A 22,753-nucleotide genomic window follows, 5' to 3' on the forward strand; every position below is an offset into this window, starting at 1 on the left:
CTAGATTTCTGATCCAGCTCTCTGCTATGGCCTGGGAAATCAGTACAGTAGAAGATGGCCTAGGTCCTTGGGTCCATGCACCTGCATGGGAGACCCAGAAGAAACTCCTGGCTCCTGTCTTTGGATCGGCACAGCTGGCCATTGCGGCCATTTGGGGAGTGAACCAGCAGATGGGAGACTCCCTCCCTCCCTCCCTCCCCCCCTCTCCTTTTTCTCTCTGTGTAACTCTGACTTTCAAGTAAATAAATAAATCTTTAAAAACAAAAGGGCAGAGTTACAGGAAGGGAGAGATCTTCCATCTACTGATTTGCTCCTCAAGTGGCTGCAATAGCAGGGCTGGGCCAGGCTGGAGCCAAGAGCTTCTTTTGGGTTTTCTGTGACAGTGCAGAGACCCAAGCACTTGGGCTGTCTTCCACTGCTTTCCCAGGTACATGAGCAGGGAGCTGAATTGGAAGTAGAGCAGCCAAGACTCCAGCCAGCGCCCATGTGGGATGCCGGTGCTGCAGGCAGTAGCTTAGCCCACTATGCCATAGTTCTAGCCCCAGAATTTTGATATTTTGTAAAGTAAAGTGAGTTTGTTATAATGTTGATCACTTGTTTTAGTCACATATTATATTCTATATTATTTTATGATTAAGTGATTATTGTACTGTGGAATCACTTGCTCAGTAAACTGTAGCTTCCTTTAGAATAGAATTCAGTTTAATTATTAAGAACACTTTATAACCTTCCTGCATAGATTATAGGAAAGAGAAAATAATAGTATAAGCATCATTACCCATCTTCAGCAATTACCAACTCATGGCCTATCATGATCTTCCCTTTACCCCACTCCCCCATTGTTTTACAACCGTATTACTTCATTCATAAATGTTCCTAGTATATATCTTTAAGGGAAAGGAATTTTGAAATATAGCAATGCCAATACCATTATGAAACTTAAAAAAAATTAGCAGTCTGTTATGGTGGAGTGCTACTTCTTTGTAAAATACGTGATTTTACTTTTAGAGTTTCCACTTAATTGGCATATTTTTCCTACAGTTTACTATAATTAGATCTCATGTACAGAGATTTTAAAAATGGCTCATTAATGAATATTTTCATATTTTCCCTCCTAACTAGAAACGTATTCTTGTTCCTAGGGTAGCAAATACTCTCTTGAACTATATCCATTTTAGAAATGAAGATGCAGAGACTTGTAGGTTAATAGAAAGAGACAGGATTCAGTCTTCATTGAATACTTTATTTTTTATTTTTGGGTGACTTGTATAAGTTGGGCACTGTTTTTGGGTTTGAGGATGTATCAGTGAAATGTAACCCAAATCTTTAGCAGCACCTAACTGTAAGTATTCCTGTTTGGAATCTTGAGGTTGGCTATTTCCATATTTGGCATTTTTTTTTTGTCCTTTTAGTGTACTCTCTTAATCCCTTGTTTGTGCTTTTGCTCTTCTTTGTGTATATATTTTTCCTCTTTTACCATGAAAATTTTTAAAAATTATTTTATACTTGAGAATTAGAGACAGAGCTCCCATCTGCTTGTTCACTCCCCAAATGCCTGCAGTGAGTAGGCTGGGTTGAAGCCAGGAGCCAGGAACTCAATTCACTTTGATATGGTTGGCAGTAACTCAATTACTTGTGCGATCATTGCTGCCTCTCAGGGTGTGCAAGAGGAGGAAGCTGGAGTCGGGAGCTACAGTTGGGCTGTACCCAGGTACTTCAGTGTAGGGCATCATAACTGACATGCTAAATACTTTAAAGTCAACTGTGAAGTTTCTTTGAGGTCAATATGTTCTGTATTTACCTCTCCTTCCCTCTGCTCACAGCATTTAGTATTGATCTATACATTCATAGGCACTCATTAATGTTAGAATTAACTTTTGGGGCTGGTGTTGAGGAGTAGCAGGTAAAGCTGCCGCTTGTGATGCTGGCATCCCATAAGGGCGCCAGTTCATGTCCTGGCTGCTTGACTTCCAATGCAGCTCCCTATTAAAGGTGGGGGGAAAGCAGCAGAAAGGATCCAAGTGTTTGTTCCCCCTGCAACCCACATAGGAGACCTGGAAGAAGCTCCTGGCTTGCTAGCCTCAGCCTGGCCCAGTCCTGGATGTTGTGGCCACCTGGGGAATGAACCAGCTGGTGGAAAATGTCTCTGTTTCTTCCTCTCTCTCAGAAACTCTGACTTTCAAATAAATCTTTACCAAAAAAAAAAAAAAAAATTAAGAATTAGCTTTTACATTCTTTGTAAACTGAAGCATGCAAATCTAAGGCATTGTTACAGTAACAGTCAAAATGGGTTTAAGATGGGATTCACTTTATTTCATCTTATTTTAAAGATTGATTTATTTGAAAGATACAGTGACAAAGAGGGGGAGAGACAGATAATGAGATCTTCCATCCACTGGTTCACTCCCTAAATGCCTACAACAGCTGGGGTTGTGCCAGGCTGAAGCCAGGAGCCAGGCGCTCCATCCAGGGAGCTGGATCAGAAGTAGACCAGCCAGGACTTGAGTTGACATTCTGATAGGGGATGCTGTTCTCATAAAGGATGCTAGCGTCACAGGCAGTGGCTTAACCTGTTGTGCCACAACTCTGGCTCCCGAGATCTATTTTAAAAGTCAGTATAAGACGTGGCTGGTGCCCTGGCTCACTTGGCTAATCCTCCGCCTGCGGCACTGGCACCCCGGGTTCTAGTCCTGGTTGAGGCACCGGGTACTGGTCCCGGTTGCTCCTCTTCCAGTCTAGCTCTCTGCTGTGGCCCGGGAGGGCAGTGGGGAATGGCTCAGGTGCTTGGATCCCTGCACCCGCATGGGAGACGGGAAGGAAGCACCCGGCTCCTGGCTTCCGATTGGCACAGCGCCAGCCATAGTGGCCATTTGGGGGGTGAAGCAATGGAAAAGGAAGACCTTTTTCTCTGTCTCTCTCTCACTGTCTATAACTCTGTCTCTTTCTAACTGTCTAACTCTGCCTGTCCAAAAAAAAAAAAAAAGTATAGGACATCCTATATTACTCAATACTATCCCAAGTTTTAAATTTTTTAAAAAAATACTCTCGGGGCTGGAACTGTGGCATAGTAGGTTAAATATCTGCCTATGGTTCTGGTATCCAATATTGGTGTTTTGCTTTGCATCCAGCTCCCTACCGATGGTCTGGGAAAGCAGTGGAGATGACTCAAGTGCTTGGGCCCCTGCACTCATGTGGGAGACCCAGAAGAAGCTCCTGGCTTTGGATGTGCCCAGCTCTGGTCATTGCACCTTTTTGGGGAGTGAACCAGTGCATGGAAGACCTCTCTCTCTCCCTCTCTCTGACTCTGCCTCTCAAATAAATAAATCTTAAACAGAAATAATAAAGATGGCTTAAAGAAAAATATTAGATTATATAGACATATAAATAACAATAACAGAAATATTTTACATAGCTCATAAAAATAATTAATTAAAAAAATGAAGTAAATTTAACCAAAGAATAGAAGGAATAAGCATTTTAATGAAGAGAGTGGTGTGCTGGGGCTGGCGCTGTGGTGCAGTGGTGCCTGAAGTGCCGGCATCCCATATGGGTGCCGGTTCTAGTCCCAGCTGCTCCTCTTCTGATCCAGCTCTCTTCTGTAGGGCCATCTTCTGCTATCCCAGGCCAAAGTCCTTGGGCCCCTGCACCCACGTGGGAGACCCGGAAGAAGCTCCTGGCTCCTGGCTTCTGGCTTTGGATCAGCGCAGCTCCGGCCATTGCAGCCATCTGGGGAGTGAACCAGCAGATGGAAGACCTCTGTCTCTGTCTCTACCTCTCTCTATTTCAAATAAATAAAATAAATCTTGTTTTTTTGTTTTTTGTTTTTTGTTTTTTTTTTTTAAATGAAGAGAGTAGTATGTTTGATAACCCAAAAAGAATGTAAGGGAGTAGAGTTTAGCAGGTAAATTAGAGAAGAAAGCAGATTATATTGGTTGGATCAGGGAGTTTGCAAGTTTCATTTTTAAAAAATGTAGTAGTGGGGGCTAGCACTGTGGTGTAGTGGGTAAAGCCATCGCCTGTGGCACTGGTACCCCATATGGGCTCTGCTCTACTTCCGATCCAGCTTCCTGTTAATGTGTCTGGGAAAGCACTGGAGCCCCTGCACCTATGTGGGAGACCTGGATGAAGTTCTAGCTTCCTCTTGTCCCAACCGTGGCTGTTGTGGCCATCTGGGGAGTAACCAGCAGATGGAAGATGTCTCTGTCTCTTTCTCTGTCTCTCTCTCTCTCTCTCTAACTCTGCCTTTCAAATAAATAAACAAATCCAGAAAAAGTATAATTGTAGTGAAATACTATTATACAATTTAGTTTTTTTTTTTTTTTTTTTTCTTTTTGTTTTAAGCCTTTACTTGCCGACATAATGGAAATATCTTACAGGTACACATGGAAGAGAGACATTTTCACAGTTGAGTGAATACAGTGTAGTTAATAGTTAATTTTTTGATGAATTGTAAAATTTTAGTAGTGATCATCACCTTTGTAGGCTAATTTCGCTGTTTTTCACAGTATTTATGCCCTAACTTTTTGAGATTAGAAGTATGATAAAAGAGTAGGCATGTGGGACAATGTTTAACTCTTTGCTTGGACACCCACATTTCATATCAGAGTGCCTGATAATGAGTCCTGTCTGCTGTACTTCTTGCTTCCTGTTAATGTGCACCTTGGGAGGCAGCAGGTAATGAATGGCTTAGGTACTTGGATCCTTGTCACCCATGAGAAAGACCCAGACTGAGTCATGAACTCCTGGTTTTGGCTTGGCCCTTTCCTGGCTGTTGCAGGCATTTGGGGAGTGAACCAGTGTTTCTCTGCCTTTCAAATAAAATGGAAGTACATAAAAATTAAAATATGATTAAGACTTCCAAGAAAAATAAAAGTGTTGCTGGTATAAAATGGGTATAAAATAATATTATAGTGCCAACAAGTTGAAGATTGTTTAAGAGTTACTAATAATCTTCTTTTGAAAGACAGTCTAAATAGAGTGTTAGTAATCTTTGAGCTGTTACATGTGGGCATTTCTTTTCATTTTCTTGCTCTTTTCTTTTGTAAGCCAACAATGAAGAAGAAATTTTATGAAAGCAGTCATTTGCATGTGAATGTATGTTTATTCTCCTAATTCCTATATTCAAATGACTTTTGAATGGAATTGTTTTTGGCAGATCTCTGAAGAGTTGAATTGGATAGTTTGTGTTGTGTAGGATCCAGGGATCCTAATAAATAAAACGTCAAATTTCTGTAAACCAGACAAGTGGAGTTTCCTATTTTGCATATGGCAGTAGAAAATTGTATTAGCACTTAGAAAATTTAAGAATGTTGCAGAAATATTTTCAAAAAGCATTCATACATTACCAGTCAGAATTATTTTAAGATCATTTCTGTCACTCCCCGTCTTTGTGGAGGAACGACACAGGACACTGCGCTGTTCTTTCGTCTGCTCTGCCCTCCCCGGGTTTACTGCTGGTTCTTCCCGGGTTGGCTACCGACCCTTCCACCTCCGTGGAAGGGCGGTTCCCCCTAGCCACATTCCCCACTTCCGTGGGGGAGCGGCACACCGCCAGCCGGCTCTCTCGGGGGCTGCACAGGTGTTCCTTCAGATAGATGTTCCCCTTAGATGTTCCTGGTGCATGCCGTCTCTCTCCTCCTTTAAAGTCCTCCTCTGCCAATCCCAACTCTGCTGCCCACATGCCGAGTACGCTGCTCTCCTCCAATCAGGAGCAGGATCAGCTCCTGGAGGTCATCACTCAAGTTGGCAAGAGGCAGCTGCGTAGAAGCTGTTTCCTCCTCTCCCAGCGCCATATTGTGGGAGAGCAGATGCATAGAATAAGTCTTAATTCCAGTAACTTAGTCTAGTCCGAGTTGCTCCCCACACATTTCTCTTGGGTTTTGTTTTAAGACAGGTCCTTAATCTTTCACTTGTATATTCATCATGACCAAATGGTTGTGAAATCATTCTAGCAGGTTTTAAATCAGTTTTTGGTTTATTTCGAGAGAACTAGATTCATTAGAATGCTTTTGGAAGTATTAAGGGTAAATGTTCATTAATTTTGTTTCAGTTATGTATATTTGTGTTTTATTTTACTGTGGGTTGTGGTTTAATAGGTTTCTTGCAGTACTTTATCATGTAGTCAACATCTGCTTCATTGAATAGAAGTACAAGGACTAGGGGCAGGCGCTGTGGTGTAGTGGGTAAAGCTGCCACCTGCAATGCCAGCATCACATATAGGTGCCAGTTTGAGTCCTGGCTGCGCTACTTCCGATCCAGGTGTCTGCTGTAGTCTGGGAAAGCAGTGGAAGATGGCCTAAGTCCTTGGGCCCTTGCACCTGCATGGTAGACCTGGAGGAGGCTCCTGGCTCCTAGGCTTCAGATTGACACAGCTCTGGCTGTTGTGGCCAAATGGGGAGTGGACCAGTGAATGGAAGACCTCTCTCTCTATAACTCTGACTTTCAAATAAATAAATAAATCTTTAAAAAAATTACAAGGGCAAAAAATGAAAAGTTACAACATTTTAAAGTGTTACTAACCTGAAGGATCTTGCAGAAAAAGGCATTAATAGAATGTTAAATGAGTAGCATAGATAATGATTACTGTATATTGAGAAATCAGTATACATGTATACAGGTACCTTGCATTTATTATTATTTAGGATTTATTTGTTTATTTGAAAGAGTTACAGAATGAGGGAGAGATGGAGAGAGAGAGAGACATCTTTCAACTCCTGGTTTACTCTCCAGATAACCCCAATGGCCAAGATTGGGCCATGCAGATACTAAGAGCCAGAAACTTCATCTGGGTCTCCCATATGTGTGGCAGGGGCCCAAACACTTGGACCATCTTTTGCTGATTTTTCCAGGCCATTAGCAGGGAGGTGGATCAGAAGTACAGCAGCTGAGACTCCAACTGATGCCCATATGGGATACCTGTTTCACAGACAGTGACTTAACCCACTGTGCCACAACGCCAGCCCCTATTATTTTTCTCACACACAACCCTGTGAAGTATATGTATATTTATTTTCCCAATTTTACCATGGAAGATATGAGGATTAGTGAGGTTTTCTTAGTGTGCTTGAGTTGCTGTAACAAAATACCATAGACGGGTGGCTGAAATGGCTAACATTTGTTTTACCTAGTTGTGGAGGCTGAAGTGTGCATTTAAGATGTAAGTATGGACAGGTTTTGGTGAGGACCTTGTTCCTAGCTGATAGACATCCAGCCATCCTGCTGTAATCTGCACCTGATGGCGGGTAAGAGAATGAAAGCAAGCTCTGTCTGAATCTTGTTATAAGGGCAATGAATTAAACTAAGAAACTAATCCCATCATAAGGGCTCTACCAACTAAATTACCTTCCCCAAACTACATCTCCAGATATCATCATCACATTGAGGATTAGGGTTTCAATGTATGAATGTTGTGTAAGATGCATTCAATCCATAGCAGAGGTTATAGTATAGCCTGATAACCACAGAGGTTATAGACAGAGAAAGAGAGAGAGAGAGAGAGAAAGGTCTTCCCTTCTGTTGGTTCAGTCCCCAATGGCTGCTACAGCCAGCGCTGCGCTGATCCGAAGCCAGGAGCCAGGTGCCTCTTCCTGGTCTCCCATGCTGTTGCAGGGGCCTAAGCACTTGGGCCATCCTCCACTGCCCTCCCGGGCCACAACAGAGAGCTGGACTGGAAGAGGAGCAGCCGGGACTAGAACCTGGCGCCCATATGGGATGCCGACGCCGCAGGCAGAGGATTAAGCAAGTGAGCCATGGCGCTGGCCCCAGAGGTCTTTGTTTTAACCACTGCGTCTGTCCAGAGGGAGGAAAGCTTCCAGGCTGAGTGATGTTGAACCATTGATGGCCACGGATAAAGAGAAGTGTATACCTCTGATTTTTCTGTCCTTAGGGTGTTCAATCATGAAGACAGTCTTGCAAACATGATAGGCCTAGTTTTCTTTAGTGTGTTTTAAAAATTTTCTGTTTTAAAGCTAGTTTGTTTAGTGTGGTGGCATATTGTTACTTTGAGATATTTTTTCCATAAAGAATTAGTCCAGCCTGGCGCCGCAGCTCACTTGGCTAATCTTCCGCCTGCGGTGCAGGCACCCCAGGTCCTAGTCCCAGTTGGGGCGCCGGATTCTGTCCCGGTTGCTCCTCTTGCAGTCCAGCTCTCTGCTGTGGCCCGGGAAGGCAGTGGAGGATGGCCCAAGTGCTTGGGCCTTGGCACCCACATGGGAGACTAGGAGGAATCACCTGGCTCCTGGCTTGGGATCGTCGCAGTGCACCAGCCATAATGGCCATTTGGGGGGTGAAGCAATGGAAAAGGAAGACCTTTGTCTCTCTCTCACTGTCTAACTCTACCTGTCCAAAAAAAAAAAAAATTAGTCCTATAACTTGTTTGTAATTTATATTCCTCAAGATGTACATTCTGTCATGTGAAAAAGTGTTTCTTAGAATGTTCATCTTGTTTTAGCTCTGATTAGAGCTAAAGATTAAATAGGTATAGATGCATGGTCTCTTTCACCAAGTAGCTTTTGATCATCTGAAGAAATAAAATTATATGTATGTATATGAGTACTACTATAATATGAAATACAATGGGAAAAATGCTTAAGTTTGATACAAACTATTTAAGGGCAAAGAGAACAGAGATAGCCCTTAAAGGATAGTCTTCCAAAGCTGCGGCCTGAAAGAGGGGCAACCGGGACAGAATCTGGCGCCCCGACTGGGACTAGAACCTGGTGTGCCGGCGCTGCAAGGCGGAGGATTAGCCTAGTATGCCGCGGCGCCAGCCTCATGTATGTTAATCAGTTGTCTGTCACCATAGCCTTGTGAGGGAACCTAGGTTTACAAGTACACAGATGATTAATAACACACCCAAGGGACTGACAGAGCAGTTTCAAATCTTAACTTGTTAGATCCCTGTAGTTCCTGTTGAACTCTTGTGTTAAAATCAGTAGTCTATCTAGAGTTGATAATGTTGGGAGTTGTAAAGCAAACTAGAATGGAATATAAGACATTCTTCACTTTAGATATATTGAATTTACATTTGAACCCTACCAACAGTCACTTGAAATAAATACTATATAAAAGAGAAAGAACAGGCAAGAGAGATTGAATGAGAGCCTTTGTCCTTTTCCTTGCTCCTCAGCTAGTCCTATTTGGAGGGGAAATGGAAGAATAAGGAACATTATGTTGGTTGTGTCTCAGAAGTATTACTATTCCTGATCTGTTCCTCTGTTAGAACTGTGTCTTGTGACTCTTTCTCTCTGTCCACAGATGCTCAAGATTATCTTGACCTTATACTGCCTTATAATGCCTAGAGCATAAATTGAGGACAGTTTTCTAATCTTTCAAGGTCATTGTCATTAAATCTGTGCTAAAACTTTTATAAAAAATGAACTACAAAACTATTCATACTTGGCTTATCCTGCTTCCAAATAGGTGGATTTTCAGGTGCTTGGGAACTCTTATAAGTATCTCTTATCTATTTGTCTGTGTCTCTGATTGTGAATTCTTTTCCTAAAGGAACTATGAAAGTACTAGTATCCTGTACATGTCGTTTGCTCTGGAAATAGTTTTTTGAATAGATGAGTAAATTAAAAGAGGAAAGGTAGGTTTATGAGAAAGCCTTCCTTTTGTTTGTTTACAAGCTCCAGCAGTGAGAAGCTTATCTTCATTTCTGATATTACATGTAGTGAGGGACTTACTCCTGGAATCCTATCAGACTGATTTATTCCTGAGCCTCCAGTTTACTGTTACTCTTTTTTTCTTTTTTCTCTCTCTTTGATGTTTCTATTTAGTGAAATCATGAGAAGGAGAAGACTGGAACTGATACAGCTGCAGTCTTGGTGGTGTTTATGGGGAGATGGCATTGAGCTTACTGTTTGAGATTGATTTTGGGGATTGTTCAGAGATTTTATTGGTCAGGGTAGTTTTCCTTACAATTAAATACTTGTCATCTAGCCCTAGATGTCAGGGATTAAGGAATATATTTTCTTAAAGATTTGTTTATTTTAATTGAAAGAGTTACACAGAGAAGGAGAAGCAGAAAGAGAGAGGTCTTCCATCTGCTGGTTTACTCCCCAATTGGCTGCAACACCGGAGCTGTGCTGATCCGAAGCCAGGAGCTTCTTCTGTGTCTCCCATGCGTGTGCAGGGCCCCGAGTTCTTGGGCCGTCTTCTGCTTTCCAGGCCGTACCAGAGTGCTGGATCGGAAGTATGACCCAAACTGGCGCCCATATGGGATGCCGGCACTGCAGGCAGTGGCTTTACCTACTACGCCACAGTGCTGGTCCCTATAGTTTTTTATAAGCTCAAAATTTTCACATGTGTCTTTAAAAAGATTAGTTGTTTATTCATTTGGGAGAGTGAACCAGCAAGTGAGCATGTAGAGCTCCCATCCACTTGTTACTATCTATATCTACCAACTGGTTTACTCCCCAGTGCATGCAACTTCCCCTTGCTAGGATGGAAGCCAGGAGCCAGAAGTCCAGCTCTCCCATGTGAATGTCAGGAACCCAATTACTTGAACCATCACTCTTGCCTCTCAGGGAACACATTAGCAGGAAGCCCAGAGTCTGGAGCCAGAGGTAGGCATTGAACCCAGGTGCTCCAATTTGGAATGTGTTCATTCTAAACCATGGCTTACCACTAGGCCAGACACCTGCCCCCAAAAATCATTTATTTGAGTAGAGAGAGGCAGAGAGTGAGCTAGCCAACCAGTGTGTGCTAGTTCTCCCATCTGCTGGTTCACTCCTCAGTTGCCCACAGTGGCTGAAAGTGGGTTTGACCAAAGCCAGGACCTGGGATCTTCACCTGCGTCTTCCATGTGAGTGGCAGGAATCCAGTTACTTGCGCTATCACTGCTGCCTCCAGGTGCTACATTGGTGGAAAGCTGGAGTAAGGAACCAGGTATCAAACCTGGGTCAGTAGGAAATGCAGGCATCTTAACTGTTAAGCTAAATGTTCCTCCCCTACTTTTTTTTTTATTGTACATTGAATTTCTCTGAGATTTTTGACTTCAATATTCTGAATTACTTACTTAGAATATATTGCTAGATGGAGGGTTTTTTGAAAGATGATTCATGTATCTGTATAAGATATATAATTTAAATAGTAGTACAATTCTGGATTTTTGATTTTTTTCAAACTGAAATTCCTTTTTTCATTTTTTGGGTCAGACTGTCCAAAATAAAGCTTTCTATTTAAGACTAAATACTACTGCTAAGTATGTCTTAGCATGTTTCATAAAGTTTTAATGTGCTCTCAAATTATGTTTCTCTGTTGATGGGTATTGTTAGAGCTTTAGAAACCTGTTGATTGCCTTGAAGTAAAACAGCTGGTAAATGACAAAGCTTGTAGTAGAAACCATGAGTTTTGGCTCCTAGCCAAGCTCTGTATCTTAGTTTGATTCATGTTGTAACTTTTTATTTTTACTTTAAATTTTCTTGTAAGTTGTAATAAACTACTTTCAGGATGTATATTAGAAAAATATCTGCTAGCACTACCTATTTTATTAAATAATTACTGCTCCTGATATACCACTGTATTTCTTGATTTAAAATTAAGTCATGTGGGGAGGGCACTTAGGTATGTCTTTGGGATGCCTGCATTCCACATTGGATCTTGTTCCAACTCTACTCCTGACTGCTGCTCCTTTGCATGCCCTGTGAGGCAGCAGGTGATGATTATTCAAGTGGTTGAAGCCCAGTTACTCACGTGGGAGACTGAGATTAAGTTCCTGGCCTCTTGGCCTGTCCCCACCCTGATTGTTGCTAGCATTTGAGGAGTAATCTTGCAAATGGGAGTTATCTCTCCCTACCTCCTTTCCTGTCTCTTTCCTTTTTTTTTTTTTTTTTTTTCCTTAAGATTTTATTTGAAAGGCTATCCTCTGCTGCCTTCCCAGGCCATAGCAGAGAGCTGAATTGGAAGTGGAGCAGTCAGGTCTTGAATCTGTGCCCATATGGGATACTGGCACTGCAGGCTGCAGCTTTACCTGCTATACGCCACAGCGCTGGCTCCTGTCTCTTTGCTTTTAAAATATGTAAGATTTTAAAATTAAAGCATTTGGTTAATATACTGTAAGGTTGTGAGGAGGAAGCAACTGGAGATGCTTGGAATGATTTTGTGTTATCTCTTACTGTTTTTTCCTCCTGTGGGGGATGAACTTGTCATCTGCATATTCTGAGTAGTTTAAGAAATATTCTCTTTAGAAGTTCAATCATAGCTGTTATTGAGATTTTTTTTAAATACTTTGGGAGACCTAATAGTAATCTTTAGTCCTAAAACTTTATGTCAAAATTAGTTGGAGAAGGGAATGAACCATCTGTAAATAAAGTTCTGGGGGCTGGAATTGTAGGGTAGCCAGCATCCCACATAGGTAACAGTTTGAGTCCCAGCTGTTCCACTTCTGATCCAGCTCTGTGCTCCCTGCTAATGGCCTGGGAAAAGCAGCTGAAGATAGCCCAAGTGCTTGAGTTCCTGCCACCCATTTGGGAGATGCAGATGAAGCTCCTGGCTTCTGTTTGGCTTGGTCCTGGCTGGTGAGGCCATCTTGGGAGTGAACCAGTGGCTGGAAGGTTGATTCTCCCCCTCTCATTTTCCTTTTCCCTCTCCCAACTCTGTTCAAGTAAATAAATCTTTAGAAAAAAAATGGTTCAGAAATTTTCAATTTAAATATACAGAAAAATCAGACTGGAGCATAAAAAAATGGAGATTGTTAGTCTCTTTTTAGAATTTTTTTTTTAAAGATATAGCTTTACTGAGACTTAACACTCCGAGGATTTTTGATGCAGTAGATCAAAGTTGTATTCCAATAATTTGCATGTTAGTATTTACCCTTGATCCTTTGACCACATTTTACTCCCTAAAGATAAATCTATACTCCAGTTTCTAGTCCCATTTTTGTCTATCTCTCTGTCTTTTAGAGATTTGAAAGGCAGAGTTAGAGTGGGGGAGAGAGAGATACCTTCCATCTGGTGGTTCACTCCCTAGATGACCACAACAGCCAGGGGTGAGCCAGGTTGAAGCCATTTGACAGCAGCTTCTTCTGGATTTCCCATGTGGGTGGCCCAAGCACTTGGGCCATGTTCTGCTGCTTTCCCAGGCACATCAGTGGAGCAGCTAGGGCTCAAACTGGCACCCACATGGGATGCCAGCAGCTTTACCTATTATGCCACGTGCTTTGAGCTTTGTGGATTTTATGTCCTTCGTGTGTTACCTATCTACTGCAATATTGCAGTGTGCTGTGGCTGTTATTTCAGTTTCTTAGAGTGGTGTTTCTTTAGTTTTAGTTATTGTTATGCTTTCCATGGGGAAGAATGCAGGAATGATTCCAGGGGTATCTGGAATCTTGGCAAGGCCAGAAACAGCCACTGAGAGCAGAGCATATTTCTTTGAACTCTTCTTTTTATGTTAAAAATATCTACTGCTTTTTGAGGAGATAGTTCTCATTTAAGAGTTTAACTTTCAAATGATTCTAGCTTTCACTCCTAAATTTAGAGTGAAGTTGAGCAGGAGACTTGAGAGACTGCACCATGTTTGTTCAACAGCCTACAATATCTATGGCAGCAGCCCTGTGTGTAGGACCTTCACATACTGTTTTCGCTAATCTGTTTGCTTTTCCAGTCCCATCGGCTGTGAAACTTTGACAGTAATTATTGCTGGCTGAGTCCAAATCAGATCCAAGTCTTGTCACTGTTCGTCTTGTTCTGTGTGATCTCAGTATTTTTACTAAAGTGAGATTATGGGGTTATACCTTTAAGTGACAAAAGGAGCTGAATAAATTCAGAATAGCTGGAGGAAATAAAGACTGCTCTTCATGGACTAAGAATTTTGAGAAATTTCAGGAATGTAGAAAACCATGCCCTAATTTTCAAAATTAAACATAAATTTAATTTGTTGTTAGCTGTTGGGAGAGTGTTTAAAATCATAAGGAATAGGCCGGCGCCACGGCTCACTTGGCTAATCCTCCACCTGTGGCACCGGCACCCCGGGTCCTAGTCCCACTTGGGGCACCGGATTTTGTCCTGGTTGCTCCTCTTCCTGTCCAGCTCTCTGCTGTGGCCCAGGAAGGCAGTGGAGGATGGCCCAAGTCCTTGGGCCCTGCACCTACATGGGATACCAGGGGGAAGCACCTGGCTCCTGGCTTCAGATCGGCGCAGCGCGCTGGCCATTTGGGGAGTGAACCAACAGAAAAGGAAGACCTTTCTCTGTCTCTCCATCTCACTGTCTCTCTGCCTGTCCAAAAAAAAAAAAAAAAGTCATAAGGAATAGTAATACTTTGATTTCTGCTGACTTATCTGTCTATAAAATGAGCCTCTTCAAAGGGGTTTGTGATTTTAAGTATCCAGTAATTTGTTTAAAATAAAATTTGAGTTAACTACTTCTGAATTTTTAAATGTGCCGTGATTAGTTATTTTTGCATTTTGGGATGCCTTATTTTTAAATTGCTTGTAGTTGATTCACAAAGATTAAAAATGTGTGTAATTTTGAGATAAAATATTAAGCTATTTTTAGTAATAATTTTATTATAATTATGAATTGTTGGAAACAAATTTTAAAGATTATGTAACCTGCTGTATTTCAAGATTCTAAGTAACCTGATGCATTTTTTAAAAGATTTATTTATTTATTTGAAAGGTGGAGTGACAGAGAGAGAGAGAGAGAAAGATCAGTTGATCTTCCGTCTGCTGGTTCACTCACCAAATGCTCACAACAGCAGGGGCTAGGCTGGGCCGAAGCCAGGAGCCTGGAACTCCATCTAGATCTCTCATGTGGGTGGCAGGGACCCAAGTATTTGAGCTACCACTTCTTGCTTCCCAGGGTGCAAATTAGCAGGAAGCTGGATTGAAAGTGAAGCAGGGATTTCTTTTTTTGAACAGTTTTTCTTTCTTTTTTTTTATCTTGATTTTATTTATTTATTTGACAGGTAGAGTTACAGACAGAGGGAGAGATAGAGAGAAAGGTCTTCCATCTGTTGGTTCACTCTCCAGTAGCCACAACGGCTGGAGCTACACCAATCCGAAGCCAGGAGCCAGGTGCTTCTTCCTGGTCTCCCACGCAGGTGCAGGGGCCCAAGCACTTGGGCCATTCTCCACTGCCTTCCTGGGCCACAGCAGAGAGCTGGACAGGAAGAGGAGCAACCAGGACTAGAACCGGCACCTATATGGAATGCCGGCGCCACAGGCAGAGGATTAATCTAGCGTGCCATGGCGCTGGCCGCTGAAGCTGGGATTTAAACTCAGGCACTGAACACAGGACGCAAGCATTTGGCATAACTGTTATGCTGCAATACTTGTGTCCCCTCCCCTTTCCACAATTTTTAAGTGTATTGTTAACTGTAGATACGTTCTTGTAGACTTTTGTAAAACTTTATTTTGCATGATTAACTCTATGCTAGTTGAGTAACAATTCCCTCTTCCCTTCCCCTCCCAAGCCTTTGGCAGGTACTATTTTATTTTACTTTGTTTCTAATAGTTTGAATACTTTAGATATCTCATATAAATAGAACCATGCCATATTTGTTTGGGATTGTTTTATTTTGTTCAAGATCAATCCATGTTGTAGCATTTGACAGGATTTTCTTTTTTTTCCTTTTTTTTTTTTAAAAAAAAGGCTGAATAATCCATAGTATTGCATATCATATATCACATTTTCTTTACCCATTCATCCCTCCATAGTTAGTAGGTTGATTCCATATAGAGCTGTTGTGGAAAACATTACAGTGAGCATAGATATGTCATCATATGTTTTTAAAAGGCTATGTCCATTTCTCTTGCAGATATATTCGACTTTATGGGAGAAAATTTAGCAAAGAAGATCATGTTCTTTTTATTAAGTTATTGTATGAGCTGGTATCAATTCCAAAACTGGAAATCAGCATGATGCAGGGATTTGCCCGTCTCTTGATCAATTTGTTGAAGTAAGTCTGTTTCCTATGATTTCTCTTAAAGTTTTTTGTTTCTCAAGGTTTTAGATGAGAGCTAAGTATTTGGCAAGAAGACCAAGTACCAAGTGGCTAATTTGGAAGTAGGTTGCATCATCACATATTTAATTGTGTGTATTCTTACCACATGTAATTAAAACTCTATATGTCACCATTTAATTAAAATGTCATCTTTTCCATGAAGTTTTCTCTTTAGCACAAACGGAATTATATGTTTGTTTTCTTTATGCTAATTATTTCCCTCATGTAGGTTATAGTTCTTTGAGAAGACAAGGATCTTGATGTTTTGTTTGTATCCATCACATTGCTAGAAATATCAAGTACTCTATAGTATGAGAAACTAAGAAATTTGTTGTATTGGTGGCACAAATTTAATTCCTCCTTTTACCTGGTGCTCTTTGACATTTGAGCAGCAACAGGAATCTGGAGCATTGTTCTTCCTAATAACATGTTGTACCAGTGGGTGGATGTGGATGGGGAAAAACAAAACCTGTTGTGATGAGCAGCAGTATTTTGCTGTCCTCCCTGTATATTATGTATGATGTACACATATCTATGCACATACACATTCATATATATTCCCTTTTCTTAAAAATAGGAAAAAGGAACTTCTTTCAAGAGATGACTTGGAGTTACCATGGAGACCACTTTATGACATGGTGGAAAGAATATTATATTCCAAGACAGAGCACCTGGGATTAAATTGGTTTCCTAAGTAAGCGTTTTCATGTAAAGTACTTCTTTGAGAGTACATGATAGTTTTAGGGAATTGATGATGACTGAAAAATAATAGGTTGTTTGAAATAAGCAAACAAATATATATTTTAATGTATTCCTTTCTCTGTGACTTGACTACTAAGACAGTTTGTTACCCTCTTTTAAAGTATATTTGAAGATGTACTTTGCAAGGTTTCCTACCAGGTTATCTCTAACAGAGATACCGGCCAAAGAAAGGACAGGATTTTTGTGTGAAATCTACTTTTTGACATTATCAGTAGTGCACATTTGGTGTTCTGCATTATATATCCACATGTGTTTTCACTCTTAAAGTAAAATGAATATTTCAAAAAAAGGAGCTTGCATATTCCAGGGGCACCCACATCACAGAGGTTTTATACTCTACGTTACAGAAGCATCAGTTTCTCTGATTAACATTTTTAGAACATAAACTGTTAAAATGCACAGCCCTTGGTTTATGTTATTTTCTGGTAAGTTTAGACTATAAATTTCTTACTGATTATTTCTTAGACATATATCCTGCCCCTTCAAGATCTCTAAGTTTTATATATTTAGTATTTTTGCATTTTATTTTACTTTTTATTTTGAGAGAGAGCTCTTATCTGCTGGTTTACTGCCTAAAGGCCTGGGGTAGCTGGGACCACACTGGGGCTTGAGCCAGGAGCCCCATTTCCTCTTGGGATGACAGGAATCCAATTACTTTGAGCCATCACCATTGCCTCCCAGAATATGCATTGGTGGGAAGTTGGAATCAGGAATCAGAGCTGTGAATCTAACCTAGGCAGTCTGATGTGGGATGCAGCCACCTTAGCTGCTTAGGCTAAAGGCCTGCTCCATGTTTAATACTTTATTCTGAATACACAGCATATAACATAATTTTTTGCCTTTTTTTCATTAATAGTGTTTTCATACTTGACTGTTAAATATTGTTTCTCTCTGTTAACAGGGATTCCAACCAGTTGCTCTCTAGCTCTTAATTTTATTAATCTTAATAAATTTGTCTTAAAATGTCTTAAATGTGTAAAATTTATTTTTGGGCAATTTTTTCTTTGATTTTATGGTTTTGCTCTCTAGAACTGTTTGTCATATACTTATATACCCATTTCCTGAATAGCACCTTATTTTATATGCCTGTGTTAATTTCCTTTTTTTCTTTTATAAATTAAGCCTTTAAAAATTTTTTTTCTGGTGCTTTGTTTCTCAATCTTACACATATTTATACTGCTTCATTATTTCTTGTAGCCTTTCCAGTTCACTTCATGATTAAATGTCAGACTTCACTTAAATCAGCAGTCTGTCCCTTACCATGGGATATTTTGAAAATGATTGCAGATGGCAGACTTTAAAATATTTTCTGGTCATAGATAAGTTGTGAAAAGTGAAATTATATGAATATAAAAGGCAAAAAAATGACTGTAGGTGATCCTAAACTGAGGTGCTAGTTGGGTTTTGGACAATGGTCAGAAGTAGAGTGATCAAAGGGCCAGAGTTATAACGTAACGGGTAAGCCGCCGCCTGTAACATTAGCATCCTGTAAGGGCGCTGGTTCGAGTTCTGGCTGCTCTGCTTCCTATCCAGCTCTCTGCTAATGGCCTGGGAAAAGCAGCAGAAGATGGCCCAACTACTTCATCCCCTGCCAACCACGTGGGAGACCTGGAAGAAGCTCCTGGCTCCTAGCTTTGGCCTTGCCCAACCCTGGCTGTTGCTGCCATCTGGGGCGTGAACAGCGAATAGAAGATCTGTCTCTCCCTCTATTTCTCTGTAACTTTGAGTTTCAAATAAGTAAATCAATATTTTTTTAAGAAAAAACAAGAAGTAGTATCAGAAGTAATTTATTTTCTGCAGGTTTCATATGTTGAAACACAGAAACTCATTTCAGCCCTAAAAATAGCGAAAATGTGTTATGAAAGTGAATGGTAACATATGCAAACATGCTTTTCCAAATATTTGTTAGAAAAAACCCAGAGTTGATATATTAGCTTTGTTACAAAGATTCCTTTTGAATGGTAATTGTGCTGCAGGGAGTGTGACATGGATTGAATTGACTGAACCTTCTTTAAAGTATGATTTGAAACTAACAAGCAATGCTGAAGTAAAGACATGATATCAACATAAGATTTTCACAGCATAAATTGATTTTTTTTAAGATTTATTTTATTTATTTGAAAGACAGAGTTACAGAGAGAGGTAGAGACAAACAAAGAGTTTTTTTTTGTTTGTTTGTTTGTTTGTTTTTAGCATAAATTTCCAAAGTACAGCTTAAGGACCACAATAGCCCTCCCCCCCCCCCCCCGTATCTTCCCTCCCACCCACAACGCTCCCCTCTCCCACTCCCTCTCCCCTTCCCCTTCACATCATGATTAATTTTCAATTATCTTTATATACAGAAAATCAATTTAGCGTATGTTAAGTAATGATTTCCACATTTTGCTCCCACACAGAAACACAAAGTGTAAAATACTATTTGAGTACTAGTTATAGCATTAATTAAACACCTATGAGTAATTGTGTATTAATTAGAGTTCAACCAATAGTTTTAAGTAGAATATAAAATGTATCTTTTGTATTGTTGTGGCTTCCCCCACCCCGACCTCCCTCCTTACCGTGGCCCTCCCCTCTCCCACTCCCTCTCCCATCCCGCCCTTCATCACGTTTCATTTTCAATTACCAGAAAGAGGTCTTCCAACCACTGGTTCACTCCCAAATTGGCTGCAACGGCCAGAGCTGTGCTGATCTGAAGCCAGGAGCTTCTTCTGGGTCTCCCACAGGGGTGCCGTGGCCCAAGGACCCGGGCCATCTTCCACTGCTTTCCCAGAGAGCTGGATCGGAAGAGGAGCAGCTGGGACTAGAACTGGCGCCCATATGGGAGGCCAGAGCTTTAACCCGCTGCGCCACAGCGCCGGCCCCGATAAATTGCTTTTTGATGCTGTACCAGAAAGGGACAGCAATAACATGAAGCATTTTAGTAATGAAGTTCTATGACATCATATTTTGTGTCTGTGCTGCTGATGCTAATTTAATGACACCTGGTTCTAAAACTATTAAGACAATCTTCAGTTGTAGTTACATGATTGTATGGAGTAACTACTTATGCAGAGAGCTATGGTACTGGCAAATCAAGTATTTCAGTTGCCATTGCCCTGATTATGTGATTTTTCAGAAACAGTGAATAACTCCAGGTAAAGTTTTCAAAGAAAGCACAGTACAGTTTTCCCTTGATTGACATGTTAGTAGCATTCCTAGATGACTCAGTGTCTATTAAAACTACTTTATATTTGAAGCAGTTATTTTTAGGTTCAGAATTTTCTTTAAAAATGTCCAATGGGACATTTGAAAGTCTTACCGTTTGTTGTTGCTGTTGTGTGGGCCTATTACATGAATTGCAGGATATCTAAAGGTCATTTGAGCCCTCCTCAATCATGATACTTAAAAATACCCCTTAAACAAGTATTTCCAAGAAGTTTCCTTATGTGTGATTTGAAGCTCTTGAATTTGCCACCTCTTATATCTCTGTAGTCAAAGGTTTTCTACATCATTAATCAGTCCCTAATTTTAGTATATGTGCTGCCGAAGCGAGCACAATCAGTCCCTAACTTTTTTTTTATTGTTCTGGCTCTTTGTTTTTCATTCTGTAACTTCCAGATCTTCTCATTTCCAATGACTATTCTTTTCCCTGTACTACTTCTCAAACTTGCCATTTAATTAACCTTTCCTTTCCCCAGAGCTCTGAGCTATGATCTGAAGAGTTCCTGATTAGAGAAATTTCTGGGAAAATTCATATTTTACCTTAAATATTTGTATCTGTATTATGCTTATTAGGTAATTCTTTGAGTAGAAATATCTTCCTTATAGATTTCTGAGAGCATCAATTTTAGTCAGATGATTAACCAGTGACCATAGTAGTCTGTTGGCTTGGAGTATTTCACACATAGGCCATGTGCCTTCACTATATAGAGTACACTTGTTGAAGGGCAGCTCTGTTGAGGCAGTCTCTTTCAAATGATAATAAATAGTTCCAACTTGAAGGGATCAGAATGGATACTGTGAATCTGGAAATAATTTTAAGGGGGCTTTTGGTCGGTAAGAGGCAAAACTCTAGGACAGATTGAGAAACATGGTGTCTCTGAAAAAAAGAATGAAGAAAGTACTTAAAACTTCTTTCAGGACTATAATTATTTATTAATTTTCTTTAGTTTTCTGTTAGCCTCTTATCAAATTTTACATCCCTTTTTGGAAAAAATATCTGCTACCTTACTTCCATTTAGATTACTTCATAAATAATTATAAAATTTTGCATTTGAAAGTTTGACTTTTTTTTTTTATTCTTTATTTGTTGTGCTTGCTTTGAATTTAAACAGTCTTGGTTCTTCTGTGGAATTATTAGAGGAACTGCTTGGGGAACCATATATTAATACTTTTTCTTCCTTGTTCCTCAGAGTGATTCTCTGTTCACTGAATTTCTAAAAGAAAATAACTACAAAAATTTATACTATTCTACCTAAAATTCTATTTAGATCACTAATACAGCATTAAGCTTTCATAGTTAAGGGATAAAATTATGACTTTTTATGAGCATTTTATTTAAAAAATCTCATTAGTTTTTAAAGAGCCATTTAATATGACGTTTTAAAAACTCATGTTTTTGAGTATTTTCTTCTTAGGTGTATTCTAACGCGTTTTAGAACAGTAGGGACAGCCGGCGCTGCGGCTCACTAGGCTAATCCTCCGCCTTGCGGCGGCGGCACACCAGATTCTAGTCCCGGTCGGGGCGCTGGATTCTGTCCCGGTTGCCCCTCTTCCAGGCCAGCTCTCTGCTGTGGCCAGGGAATGCAGTGGAGGATGGCCCAAGTGCTTGGGCCCTGCACCCCATGGGAGACCAGGATAAGTACCTTGCTCCTGCCATCGGATCAGCGCGATGCACCGGCCGCAGCGCGCCGGTATGGAATATTATTTAGAACAGTATTTTTGGAATACTGTTTTTATAATCAAGTGAAAAGGCTACTTCATTTAAGTCTTTCAAGTCTTACACTCATGTGCCTTTAGTATGCTATGCATTTCAACATGATTTTGGAAGCTTGTTCTGTTGTTTGGTGTAAGGATTATCAAGTTTCTTCCTTTTACCCTACTCCCTTTCCTTTTTCTTCCCCTTGTCTTAACCCTCCTTTTCTTTTTTTCCTCCTCTTCTTTCCTTATTCCTTGGTTCTTTTCTCTCTGGGTCAAAAGACCCTGGTCATTCTTCCTGTATGTTTCTAGTTTCTACTGGAGAAAGAATTGTTTATAGAGCTTTTTGTTCAGTAGAAAAAACAAAAATTAAAAGGAGATAAATGATTGGAACTTGACACTAGCAATCTAGGAATTGATATTGTTTACTTCGTAAAAGAAGCACATCAGTCTTTTGGGCATGGTTTTATTTCATAAAAGCAATGTCCCATACACTATTTTAGGTAGCATACTGCAAGTTACAAGTATACTAATGTATACACATTAGTAATTAGTAATGTAGAGTATTACTACTAACAGTGTTGGGGGGAATGATGCTTTCAAAGACGGGCAAAGACAATTTAGTTTGAATCCCTTTGTATAAATTTATCATGTTAGCACTGCCAATTTAATTTTTGTTATTTTACATTAAGGGTCTACATATTTTCATCATGAATACAGTTTGGATTTACTGTTTTTAAAAGTCATTTTAAAATTTTATATTTCTTTTACATGTATTTCTGAGGGTATACAGTATTATACTCTTTATTTTTCCTGTTAATCTGCCTTTAGAGAAATTTGATATTTCCTTTTTCTGGGACTTATTCTTGATGGCATTTGTTTCTATCCTGGTCCTTCCAAGAGCCATTTGAACTGGTGCTCTTAAATGTAAGATACAAATTAAATCCTTTGTCCTCCCCTTCCCTGCTTACCCCTTGGAAATGACATCCGAATCTCTGGTTTCTTGACATGCAGGGCCACGTTGCTGAGCTTAAGTTACAGCAGCTCATGGATGATAGGTACAAAGTTTAATGAAATACCGAAATGATTAAAGTCATTTTTCCGAGTACATTTGGAAGTTTTAAAACTTAAAATAGTTTTTATGGTTGT

The 22,753-nt window shown here is 40.3% G+C and overlaps 1 protein-coding gene across 8 annotated transcripts in view; it reads left to right on the forward strand.

Moving 5' to 3' along the window:
- PSME4 (proteasome activator subunit 4) overlaps positions 1-22,753 on the forward strand; it is a 102,705-nt gene that overhangs the window by 4,990 nt on the left and 74,962 nt on the right. For all 8 annotated transcript variants that reach the window (XM_070069121.2, XM_051842888.3, XM_089327655.1 and 5 more), the window contains exons 2-3: positions 15,761-15,901; positions 16,524-16,640. In XM_070069121.2, coding sequence (XP_069925222.1) covers positions 15,761-15,901; positions 16,524-16,640 — 258 coding nt within the window. The remainder of the gene's footprint in view (positions 1-15,760; positions 15,902-16,523; positions 16,641-22,753) is intronic.

This window comes from Oryctolagus cuniculus, chromosome 2 (genome assembly GCF_051225735.1).
Source record: "Oryctolagus cuniculus isolate XC-2025 breed Fujian yellow rabbit chromosome 2, ASM5122573v1, whole genome shotgun sequence".
In the NCBI taxonomy this organism is placed as follows: Eukaryota; Metazoa; Chordata; class Mammalia; order Lagomorpha; family Leporidae; genus Oryctolagus; species Oryctolagus cuniculus.